Source organism: Monodelphis domestica, chromosome 3, assembly GCF_027887165.1.
Source record: "Monodelphis domestica isolate mMonDom1 chromosome 3, mMonDom1.pri, whole genome shotgun sequence".
NCBI lineage: Eukaryota > Metazoa > Chordata > Mammalia > Didelphimorphia > Didelphidae > Monodelphis > Monodelphis domestica.
In genome coordinates this window covers 45,854,735-45,882,084 of record NC_077229.1, presented here as the reverse complement: position 1 = coordinate 45,882,084, position 27,350 = coordinate 45,854,735, and the positions used below count along the sequence as shown (strand labels likewise).

Below are 27,350 nucleotides of genomic sequence, written 5' to 3'. Positions count from 1 at the left end.
AATACACTGTTCTTGCCTCTTGCTATGATGACCCAGTCCAGCCTGCAGTCCCACAGCATTAGTGCTATCTATGCTTTCTACTCAATCCCCCTGCAGTGGTACCCTGAGGTCACTCACTTCTGCCATGGGACGCCCATGGTCCTCATCGGCTGCAAGACTGACTTACGAAAAGACAAGGAACAACTGCGTAAGCTGCGAGCGGCTGACCTCGAACCCATCACCTATGCCCAGGTTAGTAGAGGCAGGGGACTTCCCTGATCCCCAGCCACTGGTCCCTTCTTGGGCATGGTGTGAGCATGGTTCTCTAGAGACTTTGTACTAACATGAGGCTCCTCCAGCCAATCAAGATAGGGTCTGCCTCAGTGCCTTGTGGGGCTAGAGGAATCTCATCTTTCCTCTCACTTTTAGGCATTAAAAATCCCCATCTCTCCCTTTTTCTTCCCTCTTCTCTCTGTACCTTCCATCTTTGTTTCTCTCCTCTTTTCTCTCTCATCTTGTCTACTCCTTCCTGTCTCTTCTCTCCTCTTCCGTTTATCTCTATCTGTCTCCTGCCCCTCCTTGCAGCCTTTCAGGGATTCAGCTGGCAGAAGCTGAGCTCCTTTATGGAACCAGCACCTGCCCCACCATAAACACCCCTTTATTTTCCATCAACACAGACCGGTGAGGGCCAGTCTCAGGGTGGAGAGGATAAGGGGTAGCTGGGGCTGATGAGGAGGGAGTAACTGACCAAGCCATCCTGTTTCCATCTCCATCTCCATCCCCATCCCCCATAATCCTCCCAAAATGCACTGGGCTGGAAGGATTCATGCCCAGGAATCCAAGTATTCCTGCCCGTGCTTTTGTCCCAAGCCTGCTGGGCTCCCCCAAGTCCCTGGGCTTCTAGACATTCATCCTGAGCCCTGCTCCCTTGACAGGGTGAGAGTGCCTGCCAACAGATGAAGGCTGCCCTGTACCTGGAGTGTTCGGCCAAGTTCCGGGAGAACGTGGAGGACGTGTTCCGAGAGGCCACCAAGGTGGCTCTTAGTGCCCTCAAGAAGGCCCAGCGAAAGAAGAAACGGCATATCTGTCTGCTGCTGTGATGGGCCCCCAAGCCCTGGACGGACTGGGATGTCTCCCCAGGCTCCTATGGAGCTAGGGGCTGGGGGACGCGGGACTGACACCACTGCTGCTCTGGGAAGGGACCTTAGACTCCATCCCCAGGTGACTCCTTCCATGCACTGAGTCAGGGCAGAGCTGGAGAGATCCCCAGAGCAGGGCATGGCATGACCTCCACGGAGCACAAGCCTAAATGCGATTCCCTGCTGCATGCTCGGAGCCAGTGACCCAGCCAGTCTCTTGGGTTTGACCCGAGCGCTGAAAATGGGGCTTGGAGACTGCCCGGCCCAATCAATCCACACTCACTGATGAGGCACCCAGGCACCCGGCTAGGTGTCGGGCATACAAAGATACTGAACCAATCTCTACCCTCGAGGAGCTCCCATTCTATCAGGCGCTGGGGAGAAAGGAGCCTTTGCCTTGGGTCCTGTCTACCTGCCACCTGCTTAGTGACCCACATGGGCAGCTCTTTTCCCCTCATCCAAGGGAGGTGGGGGACAGGTCAGTCAACCCCCCTAGGCTGAACGCTGCAGGACTGACGTGGGGAGAAGGTTCGAGGGACCCTGGACGATGGATAGGTCCCTCACGCTGGGGCAGTAGATGTCCAAGTCACTGACTGGCAGGATGGATATTTGCTGAGGGCATCCTGTTCCTGGACTGACCTCTGAGGCCCTAGCCGGCTCCAAGAGAGCCTATTTGTCACCTGGCTGACCTACAGGTCACCTGCTGTCTGAGGCAAGCCAGGCACCCCCAAAGCCCCCTTTCTCACACCCTCTTGGACACGTTCTGTTTGACATTAAAAGCCACCACGGGCACAAAAGATTCTCGGCCCCTGACCCCCTTATTTGGTTGGGAAAAGAACTGAACAGTGGAGACTAGCCAAGTCTGGGAGGGCAGCCAGACACCACCTCAAACATCACTTGCAGGAGCATCCCTTCTCATTCCCCAAACCCACCCTGTGTGGCTGAGATAAATAAAGCCCCTGCTCCCTCTTCCTTCCTGCCCCTTGAACCCTGGACCTATCAGAAGGTTGCAGACAGCAACCACTAGCCCTCAGAGGCCAGCCTGCCTTCCTTCCTCATATTCAAACATGATTATGTCCTCACACTCTCTCCTCTCTCCTCTCCTAATAGATAGCTTTGTTGCTTATTTCACAGATGGCAAACTGAGGTCCAGAGAGGGAGGTGATTGACCACAAAATGAACCCCGTGTTCTCTGCTATGGGGTGTGAAGGTAGTTAAAGAGGTTCTGAGTTCTAGAGGAGGGATCAGAAGCCACGGCCTGGGAACACCCACCACTCCTCCTCCATCAAAGGATTCCATGGAATGAATGGGTCAATGAGGCTAGGGCTAGTCGCAGAATTGCTGCCCATCAGTGTTACAGCCTCCATTCAGAGTGGCTGTCCTCATCCAAGGGTCTCCCTTTAATCCACCACCACCCCTTTTTCAAAAAAGCAGGCTTCAGACAAGTGAGAATTTTTATTAAAAACTGAAACCACCCCAGCATCCTGGGAGGGGGCAGCGGTCATCTGAAGACTAGGAATGTGGGTGAGGGAGAAGGAATTTGGGGGAAGATTCAGGCTGGTACTGGCTGGTCGTGGCTAACCTCCCTCACCTCTACCAAGATGGCGGCACTAGTTGGCCACCACCCAAACAGAATTGACTCTCAATTACCTGCAAGAGGGGGCAGCACAGATGCCAGATCTCTTAAAACAGCAGATTAAAAGAAAAATTCTCCTTGGCATCTGCATCCTGCCTCCTCCTCCCCCCAAATTCACCTCCCAGTCACCCACATTCCTCGGACTTTAAGGCTGGCTGGAAGAGAGTTCTTAAGAGTTCTAGTCCAAGCCCAGTTTTCCCTGAGTGCGCACACACTGACCTGGAGAGGGAGAGATCCAGAGTTGACCACAGTTGGGGAAGTTGAGTTTCAAACACCCCAACCCCACCCCATCCCCATCCCCATTCAGGGGCCCACAGCACCCTCTGCTGGTGTCAGTCAAGAATCACCATTCAATCTTGGGAAGCAGCTGGTCCTGGAAGACCAGACCTGGGCAGCTACCCTAGGAGAGAGGTGGGCATGCAAGGCCCTATGGAAGGGTGACTAGGGGCTTGAGAATGAGTACAGGACTTTAGAATGGCAGCTGGAAGAGACTTCAGGATCTTTTTCTAGGCCCCCCCCCCCGAAAAGGAGGAGAGGGAAACTCAGACAAAGCTCAGAAAAGTAAATAACGGCGCTAGAATTTGAACCAAGGCCTTCTGTCTCCAAATCCAATTTTCTTTCCATTACACCAAGTGGACTCGAGCAGTGGAACGCTAGGCATGCTCGCTGGAGCCTGAGTCTTGTCTTGTAAACATTCTTCTGTCCCCTCTCTCCAACACAAACACGTCAGCGAGGGGTGAGGATTGGGGAAGGAAGTCCCGAGGAAGGGCTCCCCGATGGGAAGCAGGGAAGTGAGAAGTCATCGAGGGCTCGGCTCCAGGAGGCACAATGCCATCAGAGCCAGGCCGAGGTAAGAGACAGATGGGAGGAGAGACCCAGAGATGATGGAGACGACGATGACGACGATGGAGACAACGACGACGATGGAGAGACGGAGTGGTTCTCTAGGACCTTAATTAACTGCCCCACACTGGGGTAGGCAGGAAGGAAGAAAGGAGGATCCTGGGGGTGTAAGCAGCATTCCCAGGGAAGGGGGAAAAAGGCCCACAGGACACTGAAGGAAGGATTCACTGCCCATTCCCATCTTATGCCAAAACAGCAGGGCAGAGCCCAACAGTTCACTTCCAAACCGAAATCTGAACCATGGGGAGGTACTGAAACGTGCTCATTTTCCCCTGCTCCCCTGTGGCAAGGGGAAGGGAGAAGAGCACCCCTAGAAAGGGCCCGAACCTCTGTCAGCATAGTGGCAGCTATGGGGGCAAGAGAAGTCTCTGGTTCCAAGGGAGTGGGGAGGACCCAGTCTTAAATAGACACATAAATAGGGAACCAGGCATCTAGATTGGGTAGGGCACAGGTCTGGGGTAATACTGAATGGAAGAGTTCACATTCTTCTAGCGTGGAGCTAGGTGTAACGGAGGTCCCAAGGCCTGCTCCCAGTCCCCCAGAGGCCTGAGACCAGAGAGGAGCCACCTGAGACCAGAGAGGTGTCCAAGACAACACAACGTCCCCCGGTATTCCCCAAAGCTGGGTCAGGGTCCAGGGCGGCCAGGGCAGGGAAGGCATCACTGCTCATAACTTCATCTTGTCTCTATTCTTCTGGAGTTTGGCGTGTACCACTTTGAGTGTGGTCAGGAAATTACCCAGGAAGAGAATGAGAAATGTGATGGCCAAGACGAAGACCTTAAATGGGGAACAAAGAGGGAGAGAGGAATTGAGTCCAGCTGAGAAATCTCACCAAATTTCTCTTCCAGTGGGGACTGAAGCCTTCTTCTAAGTTCAGGATCAAGGTAAAGTGGACAGAAGGCAGACACCTCCTCTCCCATGGGCCCCAGGGCCCCAGATTCAAAGAATGGGCCCTGGCCTGTCTGTATCTTACTCTTCCTCCCCCCCCCCCCATTCCTACCCATGGGGAGACCTCAGGAGAGCAGACCCTGGGGCTTCCATCCCCATGACAACCAGGTCGCCATACCTGCCACTCTTTGCATTCTTCATGGGTAGAGAGCTCAAATAACGTGATGGCATTATACAGCTGCCAGAACTGGAAGGAGAGAAATCAATAAGTGCCCCCTTACTATCAGTGGATGCCTCCATAGACTCAGGATCTGGGGGAAAGGAATCCTTTGACCTTATGAACTTTAGATTACTCCACCCTACTTAGTCTAACAAAATCAGGAACATCTACACCCATACTTAAGGATTAAGTATCTAGGAGGATGGCCTATGATAGACATGTGCTAGCAAATGACAAATCAGAAACAACTGACCCTGGGCTGTCCTAAGTCAAGCTTAAGCTACCATTGGTACAGGTGAGACACAGGAAAGTGATGTAAAACCCTCTATATATTTCACGTCACTTCCTCTCTCTGGCCTTTTTCCCCAGAGAGGTGGCTCTGGCTAGCAGCATGCTGAACGTTTCGGCATCTTGGCATGGCGGCAGCTACTGTCCAGTTTAGCGGTGAGTGTTCCTTGATACTATACTAGGAGAAGCTGAGTAGCTAGTTCAGGTTCAGGCATCTCAGCTGAGCTCCCTTGGAGTTTAGGCTGATTCTTTCTCCTTTACCTTCCAAACACTATCCTCATAGAGAAAGCCTCTAATCTTCCCCCTGGCACAGGCCAGGTGGGAGAAATCCTACGCCTTTTCCCTCTCTCTTTCTCCTTAATTTCTTTACTCTATATTAATTAAAATCACCATAAATTTCCAAGCTAACTTGGGTATTTTATTTTGAATATTCCCTGGCGACTAAAATTAATTTAGTTTAGGTCACAACCCAAAAATTATCCTTACAACCTCAAATGGAGTATGGAGACCTCAAGTCTTTCCTTCAACATTCTCCCCCAGTGGGGATAGAAAGGCATCGATAGGGGCAGCTACATAGCCCTGTGGACAGAGAGCCAGGCCTGGAGTCAGGAAGACCAGGGTTCAAACCTGGCCTCAGACACTTCCTACATGTGTGATCCTGGACAAATCACTTAACTACCATTACCCAGCCCTTACAGCTCTTTGGCTTTGGAACAATTACACAGTATTGGTTCAAGGACAGAAAGTAAGGGTTGTTAAAGGGGGAAAAAGGAAGAAAAAGAGTATTGGGACCATTTAGGATGACTTACATGACCACAGAACAAGATTGGTAGGAGAAAAGTAAGTCCTCTCCACATCCAAGACTGGAACCCTTCTGTGGAAGAGAACACAGAGTTGGGGGACAGAAGTCAGATACACATCATGGGAAAGGCACTGCACATGATGTCAGCAGACGCCCTAAAATCAATCTCTCACTCCTTCTCTCTTGTCTTCTCCTCTCTCTCTCCCTTCTCCTTCTCCTCTCTCTTTCCCCTCCCTCCCCCCTCTCACTCTCTCTCTCCCCCTCTTTCCCTTCTCCCTCTCTCTCCTCTCTGTCTCTTTCCCCTCCCTCCCTCTCTCACACTCTCTCTCCCCCATCTTTCCCTTCTCCTTCTCCTCTTTCCCCTCCCTCCCGCCTTATCTTTTCTCTCTCTCTCCCTCTTTGTCTCTCTTTCCCTTCTCCTCCCTCCCTCCCTCTCTCTCCTCTCTGTCTCTTTCCCCTCCCTCCTTCTCATATTCTTTCTCTCCCTCTGTCTCTCCTTTCCTTCCTCCCTCCCTCTCTTTCTCTTTCTCTCTCCCTCCTCTCCACCCCACCTCTCCCTCCCTAGGTCTCTCTTGTTACTAAGTCATTTCAGGCATTTCTGACTCTTCTTAACCACATTTTGGGGTTTTCATGGCAAAGATACTGAAGTAGTTTACCAGCACATTTTACAGATGAGGCAACTGAGGCAAACAGGGTGAAATGACTTGCCCAGGTTTACACAATTAGGAAGTATCTAGGGCTACATTTGAATTCAGGTCTTCCTAACTCCAGCTCTAGCACTGTACCCACTGCACCAACTAGCTGGCTATTCTTTCCTCTCAATTATCCAACAGCTATATGACTAACTCTAGGCAAAAATCACTTAACCAAGTCTCAGCCTCATACATTTCCCCATCTGTGAAATGGGAATAACACTACCTGCACTTTCTACCTTTCAGGGTTATTGGGAGGAAAGTATGTTATAAACCATGGAGCACTCTGCAAATTTGTGGTTATTCCTCTTCAGTGGTAGTCATTACAGAGAACATAGGCTTATGGTTCTAGAGCAAAGAGGGACCTCAGAGGTCCTCTAGTCCAGCCATCAAAATACTTGGCCCAACTTGGTCCACGAGGCTCCCAAATGTGGCCTAAACCAGATTCAAAAATTGGGAAATTCACAACAAAATAAATAAACAATACAGGAAAATAGAAAATGTTACTATGTGGTTTTCTAAGCCAATAAGCTAGCTGCAAGAAGCCCCAGGTACACTTTGGCAGCCCCTATAGTTTTTAAATAATATTTTATTTTTTTCCCCAATTACATGTTAAAAACAATTTTTAACATTTTTTAAGAATTTTGAGTCCTGGGTTAAAAAAATTAAACACGCCAACCCGAGATGGTCCGGGAGGGAATGACCAAAAAGTCAGGATTCTTCTTGTGTTGAAATGACCTGAAATATTTGAATGTAGTTGGTTGTCCTGGTAGTCCATTTTAAACTTTTAATAAAACATTCATTTTTTATTAAAAAAAAAACTTGCCATTGGAGGAGCTGGGTTCAAATCTGGCCTCAGACTCTTCTTAGCTATGTAACTGTGGACAAGTCACTTAACCCCATTTGCCTTAGCTCTTTGCCCTTATGTCTTAAGAGTTGTTACCAGGACACAAAAGATTAAAAAACAACAACAAAAAAAGATCTGCCCTTGGGAGGGGGGAGGGGGGAGGGGGTAGTGCAGAGAAGCTGGGGGTACTCACCCACTGTGAGGTCCAAATGATTCCGTTCTCCTAGAGCTCGGAGTCTGTAGAGGCATCCACTCTGATAGTAGTATTGTAGGAACTGGACACAGCCTGCAGAGGAACACAGCATTGGGACCTGGAGCTGCTGGGAATGCCAGCTCCCAGATCGAAAGCTGGAAGGGACCTCAGCGGCCATCTAGTCCTACTATCTCATTTTGCAGATAAGAAAAGGGAGGCTCAGAGAAGCTTAGTGACTTGCCCAAGGTCACCCAGGTATTAACCATCAGAGGTGGGATTTGAACCCCAAACTTCTGACTTCAGTTAGCATTCTTTCTCCCTGCTACCTCCTCCAAGTCCAAATCACTCTAAGAGTGGGATGCTGGGAGGGGATCACCTCAACGCTACCACACTCCCAAGGTAGCTGTCTAACGTCACAAGGTTAGACAGCTGTTTTCTGTGCATTTATCCAAAATCCTAGAAAGGGGGGCAGCTGGGTAGTTTGGTGGATTGAGAGCCAGGCCTAGAGATGGGAGATCCTGGGTTCAAAACTGGCCTCAGACACATCCCAGCTGTGTTACCCTGGGCAAGTCACTTGACCCCCATTGCCTAGCCCTTACAGCTCTTCTGCCTTGGGACCAATACACAGTATTGATTCTAAGATGGAAGGGAAGGGTTTAAAAAAGACCAAACCCTAGAAGGGACTTGGACACTGGAGAGAAAGCCTTCTGGTCAGGGCACAGAATGAATGCAATGGTTCAATCCTGGGGCTCCAGGCCCACCTCATGATATTGGGGGATCAAGTGAGAGGCTGATATGGAAGAAAATGAAGCGGCTTCTCCCCTGAACCTTCATCCCAGGCATCTGGGTCTATTCTGACCCCATTCCCTTGGCACTCATATCCCTTTCCCTGACATACAGATGGCAGCTGAGAGCAGAGTCCTCCTCTGTTGCTAAGAGGGGGCCCCTACTATGGGACAAAGGAGAAGGAAAGAGACACTCACTCTGAAAGATGGAAAATGCTAAGAACTGACTGCGAAACTTTTGATAGATGAGTCCATCTGGCCTGGAGGGGGGGAAGTGGAAAAAAAAAATGAAAGATTGTCCCATCAGAAATGTCAACATGCCCATCACACACTCATGGCACTCCTGAGCCAAACACCCACAGCAAAAGGGAAAGAACCCTCCAACCCTGAGCTCATGGAAAAGCAGAACATCCCAACTCACTGACTACCTAATGGTACAGGGCCAGATCTTAGCCCATTGCAGTACAATCACTTCCTCCTAACCTCCTGAGGCTCCATGGTGAAGCCCTCCATCCTGTGGTCTTGTCTTTTCTCTTCCTTCCTTCCTTCCTTCCTTCCTTCCTTCCTTCCTTCCTTTCTCTCCTCCTGTCCCCAAACCCTTTATTCTCTATTATCTCTCCCTTCTCATTCTGTCCTTGTCTTCCCTGCTCTTCCTCATTGTTCTGTGTTTCTCTCCAGCCCTCCTCTCTTCTTTCTCTCCATTCTCTCTTCCTTCCTCTCCTCTTCCTCCCTCCTTCTCTCTTCCCCCATCCTTCCTCCCTTCCCTCTCTTCTCTCCATTCTGCAGCTCTCCCTTCTCCTTCCCTCTCTCTCTTCTCCTCTCCTTCCTTCTCTCTCCACCCCATCCTTCCTCCCTTCCCTCTCTCTGTTCTCTGGCTCTCCCTTTCCCTTTTCCTCCCCTCCCTCCCTCTCTCTTCCCTTCTCCTTCCTTCTCTCCCTCTCCCCCCCCCCTCTCCCTCCTTCCCTCTCTCCCTTCCCTCCTCTCTCTTCCCCCAGGAAGGGAAGCTCCCTTCCCTCTCTCTCCATTCTCCAGTTCTCCCTCTCCCTCTTTCTCCCCCCTCCCTCCCCCTCTCTTTCCCTTCTCATTCTCTCCCTCCCTCTCCCTCTCATCATTCTCTTCCCCCATTCCATTCTCTCATGTCCCATTCTCCAGTTCTACCCACATCTGGTGATGCAGGGCCAACATGAAACCTTCATTCCCTGAGAAACCCAATGGTGGTCAAGACTATCCACCTGGGCTCCTGACCCTGGGAACAGCCAGGCTCCTTTGCTTCCCAGCCAAGGAGTCATCTTGGGGCTGTGTCCTCAGTAGCCCTCCTGTCTGGATCCAGCCCAACTCAGGCCCAATACTGTTTACCAAGCAGATCCTGTATCTGAAGTTTGGCTTAAACCGTCCTCCAGCCCGCCTCTGCCCTGCCTGCGGAGGGGAGAGAACTCACCAGGTCAGCATTATCCCACTCAGAAAGGTGGAGACGTAATGGTGAGACACCCACCAGCCTTTGATTCTTGGAAAGAAAGAGAAAAAAAGGAGCTTGGGTTGGGGGAGAACAAGGAGAAAGAGGACACACCTCCCTTCATGTCACACCTCTGATGAGATCAGAAGGGCTTTAGGAGCTTTTACTAAACAGGAGGAGATGCTGACAAGGAGGGCTCTCCGGGTGAGGATATGGATCTTAGCCCCGTAACCACAGAAAGGAGCAAGGGCGCAGAGCTACACCTGCACACACACGGGTCCTCTTGGGGATGCAAGAAAGGGCACGGAACTACTTTATCTTCCTCTATTCCAATCTCAGCTCATCAAGAAGCCCTTGAGCCTTCTGGAGGCTCTCCCACTTGCTGCCTGCCCGTGTGCCCTTGAAGTCACTGCCCCATCTAGGCAAGCAGCTCTGTCATCTGTAAGAGGAGGGGGTCAGACCCCGAGGGCTTGCCTGGCTCCAAAGTCCCTCAAGTGAGCCTTGGAGACATTCCTACCCTCCTGAGGCACCTTCTGGGCTCCCAAAGGGCCTCATGGCCCTCAGGCAGCCCTTCTTTTCCTAGATAATCATGAGCTAAAGGAGGCACCTTTTCCCTGAAGCCCTTCCAAGTACAGAAAAATCTGCAGTGTTAGTGGGCTAAAGGTTAAATCATCCAGATCCCCCTCCTCCTCCTCAAGTCTGCTTCTCCCCAATAGCTTCAGGAATGTGAAGTGTGTTTCCACAAGCATAACATGAGTTTCTGGAGGACAAGGACAACATCTATGGAATAGACTTGGGGAAGCAGCACTGACTAGGTCCAGTTGGAGAACAATAGGGAGTAGATGAAGTACTGAGCCAAAAAGACTCAAGTTCAAATATGGCCAGATACTTGCAAGCTGTGTAACCCTGGGCAAGTCACTTAATAGATAGCTGCCTCAGTTTTCTCATCTGTAAAATGGGAAATCTACCAAAGTGGTTTGGGGGATCAAATGAAAACACACAGCTAGTAAATATCTAAGCCTGGGTTTGAATTCAGGTCTTCCTGACTCCAGGACCAACTCTAGCAGAGCAAGTCATTTCTCTTGATTGTGTTTTATTTTTTTATTTTTTTCCCCCATGATTCATGTTGTCTCCCTCCTTCACACTCAAACCTGACAAGCAATTCCACTGGGTTATACATATATTATCACTCAAATCCTATTTCCAAATTGTTCATTTCTGTAATAGAATATTCTTTTAAAAGCAAAACCCAAATCTTATACCCCAATAAACAAGTAATAAATCCTTTTTTTCTTCTGAATTTCTACTCAGGCAGTTCTCACAATGTGGAGAACATCTTTCTCTTAAGTCCCTCGGACATGTTTCCTCATTTTTAACATTTTTAGCCTTATTCATGGTCCTTCTGGTTCTAACAATCTTGGCTCTCTGATTCTAGCCTGGGTTCTCTCCCCTCCTCCTTTTTCATTTTATTTTTCTGGGTCTTTTTCCTTTTTTAATTTTAATTTTATTTTCCTGGTTTCTTTTCCTTTTCCTTTTTTTAGTTTTAATTTTATTTTTTCTGGGTTCTTTTCCTTTTTTAATTTTAATTTTATTTTTCTGGGTTCTTTTCCTTTACCTCTTTTATTTTTAATTTTATTTTTCTGGGTTCTTTTCATCTTTATTTTATTTTCAGGGCTCTTTTCCTTTTTTAATTTTATTTTCCTGAATCCTTTTCCTTTTTTATTTTAATTTTCTTTTTCTGGGTTCTTTTCCTTTTTTTATTTTAATTTATTTTTTTTTCCATTTTCATTTTATTTTTCTGGGTTCTTTTCCTCATCACCTCCTGAGATAAGTCCCAGTGGTAACTCTCCTGCCTCCAGAGGGACAGGGAGTGATTTCAGGGGGCCCCTGAATTCAGACGGGAATTCACAAATAAGCAACCGACCTCTGTGGGCTGAATAAATACCATGTTCTCAGGGATATATTTAGATTCTAGACTTTTTTCAGTTTGGACTTGTACATTTTCATTAGTTTAAAAAGTTCCCACAGAAGGAAATTCCTTCTACCGGTGCAGATCTCCAACTGTTCTCTCCAAGGTATTTGAACAGTAAGAGCCCTGGCTATAGGGTAAGAGGACCTGGGTTCAAATCCCAGATGTATATATAACTTATTAGGTGTGGTTCACTTAAAACTCCCTAGACCTGGAGTCAGGAGATCCGAGGTTCAACTCTGGCTTCAGACATTTCCCAGCTGGGCATCTAGGCAAGTCACTTACCCCTTGCCCTTCTTAGAATGGATCCAAAACCAGAAGGTACGGGTGTAACAATAATATTACAAAGTAATTTTATTTTAGAGTAGAAGAGTAACATGATGTTTTAGAAATATCAATTTGGCAGCTGTACAGATAGTAGAATAAGAATCACAGTGCTTAGAAGCTTCAAGACCAGCTCAGAGGTTCTTGCAATAGTCCAGGATAAGCCAGGTGGTGGTTGTTCAGTGTGTCCAAAGCTCTGTGACCCCATTTGGGATTTTCTTGGCAAAGATACTAGAGTGTTTGTCACTTCCTTCTGCAACTCATTTTATAGATGAGGAAACCGAGGCAAACAGGGTCAAATGACTTGTCCAGGGTCACATAGCCAAGAAGTAGCTGAGACTAGATGTGAAGTTGGGTCTTCCCAACTCTGGGTCTAGAGTTCTATCCATTATACTACCTAACTGCCCAAATGTCCTATTAGCATCTGATGACAAAAAGTGACTCCACAATAGCATCTACAGATATTTGAAAATGACATTATTGGGGTCACGGAGAGAGAGCTGCCCTTATAATTCAGAAAATGCTGAGTTCAAATCTTGCCTCTGACATGGAATGGATATAATGGGCCATGGCAACTCACTTGCCCTCAAAGGAGCCCAGGAAGCCCACTACGGCTAAAAAGCAGATAATATGTATCCAGGAAAGGAGTTCTGACTCTTGGATAAATTACATCAAAACAAATACATAAAATGAGAAGGGTGGCTGAATTCACTCTACAGGCAGCACAGGGACCCCACAGTTCAGAGAGTGCTGGGCTTGGAATCAAGAAGACCTGAGTTCAGACATGTATTAACTCTATGATCTTGAGCAAGTTACTTCACTCTGTTTGCTTCAGTTTCCTCATCTGTCAAATGAGCTGGAGAAGGAAATGGCAAACTGTCTGTGTGACCTTGGATGAGTCCCTTCACCCAGTCTGTCTCGGCTTCCTCATCTGTCAAATAATTTGGAGAAGGAAATGGTACACTAGCTGTGTGAGCCAGGGCAAGTCACTTCACCTGGTGTGCCTCCTTTTCCTATGACTGTATCTCTGGGCAAGTCACTTAACTGCCTCAATTTCCTCATCTGTCAAATGAATTGGAAAAGGAAATGGCAAACTGGCTGTGTGACCCTGGACAAGTCACTTCTCCCTGATTGCCTCAGTTTCCTCACCTGTCAAATGAACTGGAGAGGAAAATGGCAAACTGGTTACGTGTCCCTGGGCAAGTCACTTAACTCTGCCTCAGTTTCCTCAGCTGTCAAATCAGCTAGAGAAGGAAATGGCAAACCATTCCAGTATCTCTGCCAAGTAAACCCCAAATGGAGCCATGAAGTGTAGTTCTGAAATGACTGAACTGCCAATGAAAAATTTGTGCTCTAAGCTTCCTAAGGAGTCTTCAGATGAGAGGTTGGAGACCTCAACACGATATCATGCCACTGTCTCAGTGACTAAGGCAAGCCACAAGCCGAAGCCAAAGACTCAGCCTCCTTCCCCTCCTCTCCACATTCAGACCTAGACAGACTCACAGAGCACAGAGACCCCTTCGAAGTCAGACTCATGGTCTGGTGCTGAAAGGAGCCAGAGATAACAACAGCTAGTATTTACAGAGTGCTTTAATTTTTCCAACGTGCTGCACTATGTCACCTCATTTCACCCTGGGGGAGAGGTGCTTTAATCCCCATTTAATCCCCATTTTACAAAGGAAGAAAACTGAGGCAGACAGAGGTAAATGTGCAAACAGAATCTGAACTCAGGTCTTCCCAACTCTATCCATGGAACTCCCTAGCTTCCTTAAAGGCAAAACTGCATAGAGTGAAAAGAAAAAAATGCCTAAAGAAACTAAGCTTCAAGCTTCTAGGCATATTGATTTATCAAGCGATGTATGCCTATTGCCCAACAAGTCGGGACTAGTCACCTTCCTCAACTTTGGTACTAGACCCCAAATATAGAGGGAGACAAGAGTTTTAGATATTAGAAATATTAATATATTAAAATACATATTAATCAGATAAGACCAATTAATTAAAAGAAAACAATGAACAAGGATACAAAATTAGGTCATCGGATTTCTCCAATAAGAGACTCTCCAAGTTGGGAGGAGGCGAGCAAACAGGTACAAGTACCTGAAATCCAGAAAGGAGGTATTCGACACTCCACTAAAGGACTCGGAGCTGGAAGGGGCCCAGAGGCCAGCTAAGGTCATCCCTTCCTTTTCCAGCTCCCTGAGGGCAAAGGACTATATTTGTATTCCCAGTGTTTGGCACGGTGCCTGGCACATGACACCTATTTAATAAATGTCTGTTGGTTGCTTGCCGGATGGTGGTGCTCCATCCCTCCTCCAATTACACTAATGTTATTTGGGTTTAAATATTGCATCCTTCTTCACCTCCAGGGCAGCAGGACCTGGGTTTGGGGTTGGGTTTTTTGGCTTTGGGTTTTCAATGCCTAACACAGCACCTGGCACCAAGTCCATGTTTACAGATTGACCATCCAAGGTCATAAAGGTTCTTTAGCCTCTAAATCCAAAGCTCCCAAGGCTGCTTTAGCTTCTTCCCCAAATGTCTGGATTCCATCACAAATATCAAAATCCATTCATTGTCGCCAACTTACCCACTGATAATGAATAGCCACCCCACACCCACACAAGAAGGAATGGAACACTTCTCTCCAAGTCAGATATTTACTAGCTGTATGACCATGGGTAAGTCACTTAACCTCCCAGGGTCTCAAATTTCCTTATCTGAAAGATAAAGAGATTGGCCTTCCTGGCCTCTGAGCTCCTGGGGTCCTAGGATTCCATCAGGATTCCACTTTCCTCCATCCCTTTTCCCTTGGGATTCTGTCCTTCTCCCAAAGCCCTCGGCAGCCTTTGGTACCTGGAGCCATTGCTGATGAGAATGCTTTCCCGAATGGTGAGCGTGCAGTAGTACCAGACCAGCATAAAGTTGAACACTTCATCGGTTACTCTAGGGCAGAGAGAAGAGGGGTTATTAGGAGAAGGCGCCCCAACTGGAGGACAATATGGCGGCAGGGAGGGAAACCTTGAAGGGTACATTGAGACTTGAAGTCTCCCTCTCCCCACTAGGGGGAGCCAATGAGCCACCAGCAATGAGGTCCACTCAGCTGAGAAGGTGGACACTACTTCTACCAAAGGTCTGATGTGTCCCAAGATCCCAGATCAAGGATGGAGAGGGTCCCTCAGAGAACACCTAGCCTAATTCCTTCATTTTACTGTTTTTACTGATGGAGAAACACTGAGAAACTACAGCGCTTCTGGAAAGGGGAAGTGACTTAGAATAAAAGTCACCTCAAAGGCCACCTCAATTTTACATATAGGGAAACTGAGGCCCAGGCTTAGTGATGGAATGAATCTCAGGGATCATCTCATCCAAACCCTTCACTCTTCCCACCTGTCTGGCCTCCCCACTATATTAGACATCCCCATCATCATATAACTATTATTTAAGGACTGCAAGTGTTCAAATAGAAACATCCCTGCTGTCACGTATTGTCTTAGAAAACCATAAGTCCACATGACGTTGGATGGTATTTTTATTGATTTTGTTAAGCTTTTCCCAATTATATTTTCATCTATTTGGGACTGCAATTGGGAGTTTTACTACCCTCTGTTTGGCATCTCTTCTTTTTTCTTCTGTCTTAATTGAATGTCACAAAAACTCTAGGAGGTTGAGAGTTATTATTCTTATTTTACAGATAGGGAAACTGGGTCTAAAAGAAGTGAGGTGACTTGCTGCCCACAGCTAGTATCCTAAGACAGGATTCAAACTCATGTTAGCTTGACCGCAAGTCCAACATTCTGTATCCACTCCCTGATCCCTTCTAGCACTTACCCATTTGTCTTTCTCAGTTAGAATAAAAGTGCCTTGCAGGCTGGGATTCTGTTTATTATCTTTCAGTCTAGTCTTGAGCCTCCACAACCCTATTTGGGGTCTTCTTATGAAAGATAGTGGAGTGATTTGCTATGTCCTCCTCCAGCTCATTTGACAGGTGAGGAATCAGGTGGCAAAAAGGGTAAAGTGACTTGCCCAGGGTCCTAAAGCTCGTAAGCACACACTCTAGATCCACTGCACCACCTAGCTGCCTCTAGTACATAGTATAGGTGCTTAATCGATGTTGCCTGATTGATTGATTGACTTTTCCTCTGAGCTTCAATTTATAGATCAGATGACCTCTGAGGGTCCTCAGCTCCCTTTCTGCCACAGGGAAAGCAGGTTAACGGCTGGGTTAGGGGGTGGGGGTGGCAAAAGTCTCTGTTTGAATATTCAAACTGTCTGTGAGCCAGGAAACTCCTAGAATGGCAGATGCCCTGTGGCATTGGATGGTCTGAGTTCTCAGCATGCCCCCCAGAGAGTTGAGACCTCATAGCCAACTCTATTCACTGCCAGTGGGTTACCCACTCTCCCCAATATACTTCCCAGGGATCCTAACTGTTGTCCTCCCTTCCCCATCCCCAAAGATGTGGTTTAGGAAAAAAAAATCTAATTTTAACCACATCTATCAACATAGTTCAGGAATTCTGGGAAAGTAGAGTCTAAAGAGAGGGAGAAAAAGGCACCCGTGACAGCCTTTGTCTTCAGACTTTCTGCCCTGTTCTCATGTTCTACTGGAAATAGGACTTTTCTATCTAAGGTTATTTTCCTCTCTGTGTTTCTCTATGGATTTTGTTCTCTCCTTCTCTGAGCATCCCTCCTCTCTTAGAACAGAGGCATCTTGAAGGCTGGGCTGTCTCAAAGTGTCTGGCACACAGCAGGGGACTAATACAAGCTTGGTAACTGTTTGGTACCTCCACCATGTGCCCATCTGTTAGCAGCCTGCACTGGTAGCCAGGGAATATTAAGAGAACTTAAAGAAAAATCCTACACCACCATATGGGAGAGGTTTTCTGTGAAAGGTTTATGGGAGGTCCCAGAGAACCACAGGATGGAAAAAGCCTGGTAGAGGGTTGAGATAGGTATCAGTGGAAGGATTCCCACTAAGCAGAGATCGTCAGTCCATCCGTGAATCCCCTGGATCTGAACAGGCATCCCTACTCCAGCCATCTCCAACAAGGGGTCACTCACTGCCTCCTTTGACTGAAGAAGCAGGAGGTGAGGGAACCATGAGTGGGAAATTCGATGCAGATATGGCAACATGGCCATGTCATCCAATTGGGAAAGCATTTATTATTTGTTTGTTTGTTTGTATATTTGTTTATTTAGAAGCCCTTACCTTCCATCTTGGAATCAATACTGTGTATTGGTTCCAAGGTAGAAGAGTGGATAAGGGCTAGACAATGGGGGTCAAGTGACTTGCCCAGGGTCACACAGCTGGGAAGGGTCTGAGGACACATTTGAACCTAGGACCTCCCATCTCTAGGCCTGGCTCTCAATCCACTGAGCTACCTAGCTGCCCCCCTGAGAATGCATTTATAAAGGGACTACTGTGTACCAGACAAAAGAGGTGTTGTGTCCCTGAACAAGACATTAGAAATGGCAGGATGGATTTTTCCTCTTCTAGTCTCTTTGCTGGAAGAAGTCTTGATCAAGAATTCTTTTTTTTTTCTCTCCCAAAACCTAACTTTCTGTTCTATTAACAACTCTAGGACAAAAGGGCAATCACTAGCACTGTGCTAAATGCTTTACTATCTCATTTCATTCTCACAACAACCCTGAGAGGCAGGTGCTATTACTGTAGCCATTTCCCAGATAAGGAAACTGAGGGAGATTATTAAGTGACTTGCCCAGGGTCAAACAATGAAGAAGTGACTAAAGCCACATTTGAACTCAAGTCCTCCTGACTCCATGTCTGGCTCTTTCTCGCTGTGCCACTCAGCTGCCCCCCTTCCTGGATTTTCCAAATCTTTGAGCCCTCGAAGAATCCATATAGCCTCCAAACCTTGGAGTGGAGATAGTCTCAAGTTTGGAGATAAATAATTATTTGGGGAATTAAATCAGGATGGACAACTAGGACTCAGGCCCATACATCCCACCCCTCTACCCTAGGAGAGCCCCGTCTCTACCCCTTCCATCCCTGTCCTAGACCATACTCTCACTGGACAAGAAGAACCACCAGCCCCAGATTCAAAATTCACCTGATATTGCCTTCTCCGGTCTATAAAGGGACTGCTGAAAGGCAGCCCTGACCAGCTCTGGCGTCCCTGACCTTCCAACAGTCTTCTTCCCCTCTTCCCATTTACTCCACCCCCACCCCCCAGGGTCCCAGGCTTCTTACCTGTAGTTAAGGAAAAATCTACAGGCTATGGCCCCGAATAGGAAGATGATGGTCAAATAAAGCTTGAACTTCTCATACTCATCCTTGTAAGCAAACCTGCAAGAAGAGCCCAGTCCCCAACCCAAACGCAGCCAGGATTAGAACTTCCAACATGGCAGTGCTCATCCCTAAGTCCCATCCAGCCTCTCCCCTCTCCTCCTAGAGACAAGCTTGGGGTCTAGCCCTTATGAGCTGGGGGGGGGGGGGGGGGGGGGGGTCTTTCTCTGGGCCTCCCTCCTTAGCTGTAGCACAGGACCTCAGAAGCCATCTGGTCAGTCTGTGCCCAAATGAGACTTCCTTGGAGAACATCTCCAACAAGGAGTGAGCCATAAAATTCATCCACCTCCTTTTGGAGAAGGAGGTGGGGGAGATGGGGGGCTACCAGTGTGGCACATACTGCTAATTGTAAAAATGGAGATTTGAACCCCAGACTTCAATCCCCAGAAGTCCTTGGTACTTCCCAGAATTCCCTATAATCTCACCTGAGTCTCCACCTGGACGAGATCACAATTTATTATTTAAAGGGCTCTCTGCCTCTTAAGAGCTCTCGTCCTGTACTCAGAGATTGCAAGGATGTAGTGAGTAAACTAAGTGTGTGTGTGTGTGTGGGGTTATGTCTGAATTTGGCTAAATCAGCCATGGCACGTGGTTTATTATTTTGTATCCTTGATTTCTAATAATCTTTAATAAGCCTCATGAAATTACTTTTTAAAAATACTTTTTATCAGTATATTTTTATACATAAAAAATACTTTTTATCAGTAGAGACTAAATTTAACTTTTACATAATGCAGTATAAGCAGGCCATAATGGTTGGGACATCCAACTGGAAACCAGGAAGACCTGGATTCAAATTCTACCTCAAATACCTTCTTTCTCTTCCACCTTGGACAACGGGAGAGAGAAGGGAATAATACAGCAAATACTCTGTGCCATGCATGGTGCTAAATGTTTTATTAGCTCATTTCATCCTCACAACAATCCTGAGAGGTAGGTGCTATTATTGTCCCAGTTTCATAGCTGAGGAAATTGAGGTACAGATTACTAACCCTAAGAGGTAAGTGCTATTATTGTCCCCACTTCATAGTTGAAAAAGTTGAGGTAGAAAGATTATTAACCCTAAGAGAGAGGTGCTATTATTGTCCCCACTTCACAGATGAGGAAAGTGAGGTAGACAGATCATTAAGTGACTTGCTCAGGATCACACAGCTAGTAAATCTCTGAGGCTAGATTTGAAAGATTTCTGGCTCCAGGTGGGCTCCACACTAGTAGTCTCTATTCAGCTGACAAGTTTAAGCTTCAGTTTCTTCCTCTATAAACAAAGGGGCTAGACTCGATGTCCTCAAAGGTCCCTTCCAGCTCTAAATTTGTCCTGTCCAGTCCACTGGCAGAGCCTGTGGAACCCTTCTTAGGATATTGTGTTTAGATATATTCTAGATCTATTTATAAGAGACATTATATGGGGGGGGGAGAGAGAAGTGGGGGGGGAATGAGAGAGGGAGAGGAGGGAAAAGGGTGGAGAGAGAGGGAGAAAGGGAGAGGGAGGGAGGGAGAAAAGTCCCTCTGGAGTCCACTGATTAATTTTGGGAAGTGACTCTGTTGTAAAAACAAATAAACATCAATAAAACTTTATTTAAGAGGTCCTCCAAAGACCCCCAGGGTGAGGGGAAAGCCGCCATCTCTCAAAGGCAGCCTGTTCCACTTTGGGAGCATCAGGCAAAAATCTAATGCCAAATCTGGCTCACTACAATGCACACACACACCCCCTCAGTGGTTCCTGGTTCTGCCCTGAGCCTAAGCACGATAAGGCTAAGACCTCTTGCAGTAGACAGCTAGAAAAGCTGGGGCAATCACCAGGGTCTCTCGTTAGCTCAAACCTTATACCTGGAACAGAATATCCTGGGATTTGAGGGGGAGAAGGGGGGGCACAAGGGGGAGGGGAGAAGTACACTCCAACCCTTGTCCCCAGATTAAAGTTTGACATTAAATAACAGGAATTCACAAGGAGAAGAAGAGACAGGATTACACACTCCACCACTCAACCTACTAGCGAAAGGCCTGGAACACATGAGGACAAGGGTCTACAAACCCAGTCTCTCTCTCTCTCTTTTCAGCACAAATGCCAAAGTCCAGTTTCCACAAAACTCAGCATTCTGCCTTTCTGGTCTTTGCACACACAGTCTATCTGCTGTCTGTCTGTCTGTCTGTCTGTCTGTAAGGGACTAACTATCATATACAAGGGCTTGGGGCATCCACTCTATTCAAGGCACCTCTCTGTCTCCTGGGACTCATGGGGGAAGGCCCTGATCCTAGCAAAACTTTGATCCTGGGATGGCCAAATGCATTTTTCTTTATTTTTTTTAACTCTTCCTTACCTTTGGTTTTAGTATCCATTCTAAGACAAGAACGGAAAAGCTAGACATTAGCTAGGGTTTAAATGACTTGGCCAGGGCCACACAACTAGAAAATGGCTGAGGCCAGATTATTAATTTTTTAAACCCTTCCATTATCTTATAGTAGTACTGAGACAGAAGAGTAGAAAGGGCTAAGCAGCCAGGAATAAGGGACTTGCCCAGACTCACAAACGTAGGAAGTATCTGAGGACAGATTTGAAGCCAAGTCCCCCTGACTCCAGGCCTGGTGCTTTATCCACTATGCTACCTAGCTGATCCTAATTGTTTTCCTTTTGAATATTATGTACTGTATCTAAAATCTCAATCTCTCTCTGTCTCTCCCCTTTCATCCCTCTCTATCTCTTTTCTATCCCATTCCCTTTCTCCCTCTGTTTCTCTCCCTCCTTTTCTCCCTCCCTCTCTCTGCCCCCTTTTCCCTCCTCTCCCTCTCTCATTCCCCCACCTCTCTCTCCCCCTTTTCTCTGTCTCTCCCCCTTTATCCCTCTCTCTCTCTTCTCTGTCCCACTCCCTTTCTCCCTCCTTCTTTTCTCCTTCCCTCTCCCTTCCCCCTTTTCCCTCCTCTCTCTCTCTCATTCCCCCACCTCTCTCCCCCTTTTCTCTGTCTCTCCCCCTTTATCCCTCTCTATCTCTTCTCTGTCCCACTCCCTTTCTCCCTCCTTCTTTTCTCCCTCCCTCTCCCTTTCTCCCTCTCTCTCCACCCTTTTCCTTCCTCTCCCTCTCTCATTCCCCCCCACCTCTCTCCCCCTTTTCTCTGTCTCTCCCCCTTTATCCCTCTCTATCTCTTCTCTGTCCCACTCCCTTTCTCCCTCCCTCTCCCTTTCTCCCTCTCTCTCCACCCTTTTCCCTCCTCTCCCTCTCTCATTCCCCCTTTATCCCTCTCTATCTCTTCTCTGTCCCACTCCCTTCCCCCCCCCCATATAATGTCTCTTATATAAATAGATCTAGAATATATCTAAACACAATATCCTAAGAAGGGTTCCACAGGCTCTGCCAGACTGCCCAAAGGTTCCACAGCCCCAAGAAAAGCTTAAGAAGCTCTTGGTCATACTCACTTGGCCTGGTTACTGAGGAGGGTGACGTTGACATTGCCCAGGACCAGACTGAGGTACAGCCTGAAAGGGAAGCAGAGTGGATCATCAGTGAGGCTCCTCTGAAGGTACAACTCAGGTGGGTGTCCCACCCCCCACGAGACTTTTCTGGACTCCCCCTGCCTCATTTAAGTCATTACTGAAATATTTCAGAGTATAATTTTGAAATTACTTTATATTACTCTGTACCTATTTGTGTGTGTGTATGTGAGATTTTCCTTTTTCCAATAAATAAAATGTAAATTCCATGAAGGCAGGGATGCTTTCATTTTTGTCCTTCTTTGCCCAAAACAGCACCCAGGTGTTTTTTTAAAAACCCTTACCTTCTCTACTAGGATCAATACTAAGTATTGGTTCTAAGGCAGAAGAGCAGTAAGGGCTAGGCAATAGGGGTTAAGTGACTTGCCCAGGGTCACACAGTGTTTCCAGTCAGATTTGAACCTAAGATCTCCCATCTCCAGGCCTGGTTCTCTGTCCATGAAGCCACCTAGCTACCTAACTACCACCTTGTTTTTGATCATATATATAATTTCTTCACTAAAGGTGAGAAAGTCCCTCTCCCAAAGCTGACTGGCATATACTTAAAGTGGTTTATTGCATATGGTTAGGTGATTTTCCCAGGGCCACACAGCAGGTATAAGGTGGAGATAGGATTTGAACACAGGTCTCCCTAACTCTGCGGTCAATTTTCTATCCCCTACACCAAGGCGCTGTGTGGCTATGGACAACTCATTTGCCCTCTCTACAGCTCAAACACTAACAGAATGGATGAATGAGTGAATGTTTTGTCCCGAAAGTAGCCTAGAAGCTCCTGGAGAGCAGAAGCATTTCATTTTCAGCTTTGAATCTCCAGTGCCTGGATTTCTTTGGTCTGAATCTATGACTTCTCCCAATTCCTGACATGAATCCTTTGACCAAAGTAGACTGACATCTTGCCTAGACTTTCAGTCTTAAGAGCTCCCTGGAGCACAGATGTAAGTTGACATGCTCAGGCGCGTCTGAGGGAAGAACTGAACTTGAATCTTCCTGACTCCAAGGCTGGTGGTGTCACCGTTAAGCCTGGCAGAGGATAAGCCCTTGATAAAATGTTTGAAGAAATGAACCAACTCATTCCTCCTGGAGCAGGATGGAGAGAAGAGGAAAAGAGAGGGATAAAACATGGAAAGTCTGGCTCAAAGAGCTGAATCATACAGAGAAAGAGGAAACTGAAGGAACACAAAGAATGGTGTTAGATGGGGCATCAGGTTCCAATTCTGCTCCTGCTCTATGATTGGAGCAGAGGCAAAGGATTCCACCTTCTTGGGACTCTGTTTCCTGATCTGTAAAACACGGCTAATTAATACCACCTCACAGGGTGATTACAGGAAACCCAAATGAAAAATTGGATAAAAAGAATATTGGAGGAAAGGAGAATGGGGGAAGAGTACAGGATGATGCAACCCAAATGGTCCAATTTCCCTCAGAGCTGCTCATGATCGCAATTTGGTTCCCATGTGAATTAAACCACCCTCTACCATCTTCTTTTCCCCTTCAAACCTCTAGTGACATAGTGGACAAAGCATTGGGCCTGAAGTCAGAAAGACCAGAGTTCAAATATGGCTTCAGCCACTTCCTTGCTATGTGACCTTGGGCAAGTCACTTTACCCTGTGTGCCTCAGTTTCCTCATTTTTCAAATGAGATAGAAAAGGAAATAGGAAACCTTTCCAGTTTCTCTGCCAAGAAAATCCCAAATGGGGCCACGATAAGTCAGGCATGAGCAAGAATGACTAAATGACAAGAAAGTGAAACTGGACAAGAGGGTCCCTGAGGTCTCTTTCAGCTTATCCAAGGGTCTAACCCTACCGGAAGACAGTGTGGTAGAGAGGGCCTGTGTTCCATTCCTGATTTCTACTTACTGGCTGTGTGACCATGAGGAAGTCACTTAAGCCTCTTGGGGCCTTTGGCTTTCTCATCTGTAAAATGAGGAAATTGGACTAGATGAGATCCAAGATACCTCCAGCTCTAAAACCTAAGACTCTCCTGGAATACCTTCCCTCATCACCCCTCCATCCAGCAAGGCTCTCCAACAACCAACCTCCACACCCCGAGCTATCTCAGGATGGTCTAGACAATCTCTGCTCAATGACGTGTACCCTTCTCACCCATCCAGCTGAATGAGAAGGGGCCCCAGGTATGAATCCTGTCCCTCCTGGAAGGCCTGGGCTATTTATTCAGAGCCTTTGTATTCTCAAGACCTGGCAGGCACACAGCAGGTACTTAATAAGTGTTTCTTTAGCTGTATAGACACATGGTCACACAGACACTGCTGAAGAAAGCTGGAACATTATTATGTAAAACACCCACAAAAACACTGAGTGCATAAAGTCTCCTGGACATGTGTGCAAGACTAATGGGAAAATTTAGAGATGGAAACTGTATTTTTCAGACTCAGATTAAATAAAAGAGCTAGGAAGGACCTTAGGATGGGGGATGTCAGGGCTGGGAGGGGACTTAGAACAGGGAATGTCAATGCTGGGTTAGAACTTAAAGATCATCTAGTCCAACTCCTTCATTTTCCAAATGGGGACACTGAGGTCCAGAGAGTGAAATTTCCCAAGGTCACAAGCTGGTTATTATGGAGCCAGGGTCTGAGACTCAAGCCATTGGCCTCCCAGTTTCTTAGAGTCATTAAGTGTTTATTATTGACACTAGAATTCATGGAAACGAGGGGCAGCTTGGTTGACTGAAAGCCAGGTCTAGAGGTGGGAGAGGTCCTAGGTTCAAATCTGGCCTCAGAAACTTCCCAGCTGTGTGACCCTGAGAAAGTCACTTAATCCCCATTGTACAGCTCTTACAGCTCTTCTGTTTTGGAACCAATATGCAGTATTGATTCTGAGGCAGAAGGTAAGGGTTTAAAAAAAATCATGGAAACATATACCGTCACTAATTTATTTTAGAAGGGAAATAAAGGTGGGATGAGCTGACCTGGCCAGCCCAAGGAGGCACCAATGTCTCCTTTTATGGCAAAGATGACAGACATCTTGGTTCAAGAGGAACAGGATGTCAAGTGTTGACCACCTACCCTTTCTAACTCTGGGTGCTGCTTAATGATACCTTCCTAAAGTGCAAGGCTAACTGTATTATTTCCTTGATCCAAGAACCTAGTGGCCCCCTCTTACCTCAGATACAAACTTCTCAATTTGGCATATAAAGCCCTTTATATTCCATTGCTACACCTACTTCAAGGGAGCAGCCCCTTTTCAACCAATTAATCATTAAGTATTTAGAAGAGCCTACTTTGTACAAGAGATTATACTAGGCACCAGAGATCCAAAACAAAATGACAGTCCCTGTTCTCAAGGATACCTAAATATAGGACACATGCCAAATCAACACACAATGACTCCAGGGAGGAGGGAGAAGAACCAGGAAGGGCTTCTTGAAGGAGGGGTCACTTGAGTGAGATTTGAAGGTGCCAGGTCAGAGTACGGACGTCTTAAGGCAACCCTTTCCCCACTGCTGAGGAAAAGAACTAAAAGGTCCTACCTTGATACTGCAAGCATAGGCTTTGGCTGTGGAAATGACAGCATATGGTTTGTGGACACATATGTTCAACCCCCCAGTGGTTGAGGAGGGAGGGAGGGAATTCCAGGCATAAGGGGAAAGCTCTAGGGAAGACTCAGAGACCATCAGTCGAGTCAACAAGCATTTTTTAAGCAATTACCATGTGCCAGGCACAGGGCTAAGCACTGGGAATAATTAGGCACATCTAAGATATACAGGGTACAAACAGGAGGTAATCTCACAGGGAAGGTATTAGCAGTGGGTGAAGACTAAGAAAGGACTCTAGCAGAAAGAGGGGATCTGATCTCAGCCTCAAGGTGTATACGTGGGGGGCAGGAAGAAGGCGAGTTTAGCTGGACCATCAAGTTTCTCACTGGCAAAATTCGTGATTGGCCTGGAGCCAGACCAAGAAAGGCTCTTTTTCCTGGCTCTGCATGTGACCTCACAAACTTTCTGCTCCAGACAGTTCTGAGAAGACAGAGATAGCAATCTGCCTGGGGCCTCAACTGTGCGCCATCTCTCCTGGCAGCATTGGGGCCAGTCAAGCCTCGGTAAGCAAACAGAGTCTCCCACCCTTGCACCTGTGGACCCAGAACCTCCCCACCTGCCCATTCTCCCCTACCCGTTTTCCTTGGGCAGGTAAGCCTCCATGTTAAAGAAGACATTGTGCCGTTCCTTGATGCTTGCGCTCATCTGCTGAATGAGATTGGTCTCTCCGCTGTTGGCACTCAGCTTACACCTGTTGTTGGGATGAAAATGGAAAGGGGTGGGGGTGTAGCTCAGCTAGCTGCCAGCATGTCTAGACACTCCCAGGTCTGGGCATGCAAAGACATCTCTCCACCATCCCCCACACTTTCAGCCTGCTGTCAAGCTTCTTTAACCATGTGATAGAATGTAAAAAGTACTCACTCTGGAATCAGAGGACCTGAGTTCAAATCCTACCTCTGACACCTGCATGGCCTTAGGAAAGTCATTTCATCAACATGAGCCTCAGTTTCCTCATATGTAAAATGAAAGAATTGGACTAGATGGCCTCAGAACTCCCATCCAATTCTACATCTATGATCCTTCCTCCAGTCTCTGTTTCCCCTTCTGCATAATAGAGACAATCCAATCAACAAGAATTTATTAAGCATCTCCTATATGATGGGCATTGGTGATAAAAGCCAGAGGAAATTTTGTGTAAAAATACACCTCCACTAAACCTATTTAAGATTTTCAGGGACCTATAGGTGGGATGAGCTGATTTAGGACCTGGCCAGGCCTAGAAGGCTCCAATGGCTCCCGTTTTTGGCAAAGATGACATCCTGGTTCAGGAAGAACAGGATGTCAGTGTTGATCACCTACCCTTAATAATGCCCTTGGAGATTTTATATTCCACTTACAATCAAACCTGCCCCTGGACTCCTGGTGGAAATGCCATGTAGATTAACAAGAGGGTAAGTACTTGAGAAGTCAAAGCTCTATAATAACATATGGTCTTACGTGTCCTTCATTAGCAAAAACTCTTCCCCCCAACTGGAAAAACAGCTCAGAGGGCACACCCACCTCCTCCTGAAAGGGCTAGAAGTATAACCTCTACCTTGCATTAGACTATGAGGCACTGAATGAATGTTTCAGGAATTAATGAATGCAGAGCAATGCATTCACAAACCATATGTTGTCATGTACAAAGATAAAGCCTATGCTTGCATTACAGGATAGGAGCTTTTGGTTCTTTTACCAACAAGGGGAAGAGGTGCCACTAAGACATATCCCTACTCCCTTGATAGAATTCCCTCTTGTAACCAAAGGTCATCTGCTTATAAATTGAGGATCTAGAATCTTATAACTAGGTCTTCAGCCTGTTAAACACTGGGAAACAACTTTTTAAAGATCACAGGATCATAGATTTGGAACTGGAAGGAGCTTTAGAGGTCCGTCTAGAAAAATGCCCTCA

General features: G+C 47.0%; 2 protein-coding genes across 5 annotated transcripts in view; one reads left to right on the top strand and one right to left on the bottom strand.

The window, feature by feature from the left end:
• The window catches only part of RHOF (ras homolog family member F, filopodia associated), a 31,468-nt gene extending 29,551 nt beyond the window's left edge, over window positions 1-1,917 (top strand). Inside the window, exons 4-5 of the mRNA XM_007489946.3 lie at window positions 97-231; window positions 915-1,917. Of these exons, the coding sequence (XP_007490008.3) occupies window positions 97-231; window positions 915-1,079 (300 nt within the window). The 3' untranslated portion in view covers window positions 1,080-1,917. The remainder of the gene's footprint in view (window positions 1-96; window positions 232-914) is intronic.
• A 637-nt stretch (window positions 1,918-2,554) lies between these two features.
• TMEM120B (transmembrane protein 120B) overlaps window positions 2,555-27,350 on the bottom strand; it is a 49,471-nt gene continuing 24,675 nt past the window's right edge. For 3 of the 4 annotated variants that reach the window (XM_007489872.3, XM_001373667.5, XM_056821796.1), the window contains 10 exons: window positions 26,034-26,150; window positions 21,832-21,891; window positions 18,327-18,422; window positions 14,972-15,061; window positions 9,811-9,876; window positions 8,571-8,632; window positions 7,588-7,680; window positions 5,863-5,927; window positions 4,724-4,792; window positions 2,555-4,434 (listed from right to left, as the gene is read on the bottom strand). In XM_007489872.3, coding sequence (XP_007489934.1) covers window positions 4,324-4,434; window positions 4,724-4,792; window positions 5,863-5,927; window positions 7,588-7,680; window positions 8,571-8,632; window positions 9,811-9,876; window positions 14,972-15,061; window positions 18,327-18,422; window positions 21,832-21,891; window positions 26,034-26,150 — 829 coding nt within the window. In that variant the 3' untranslated portion in view covers window positions 2,555-4,323. The remainder of the gene's footprint in view (window positions 4,435-4,723; window positions 4,793-5,862; window positions 5,928-7,587; window positions 7,681-8,570; window positions 8,633-9,810; window positions 9,877-14,971; window positions 15,062-18,326; window positions 18,423-21,831; window positions 21,892-26,033; window positions 26,151-27,350) is intronic. The other variant, XM_007489871.3, reaches the window with a different exon arrangement.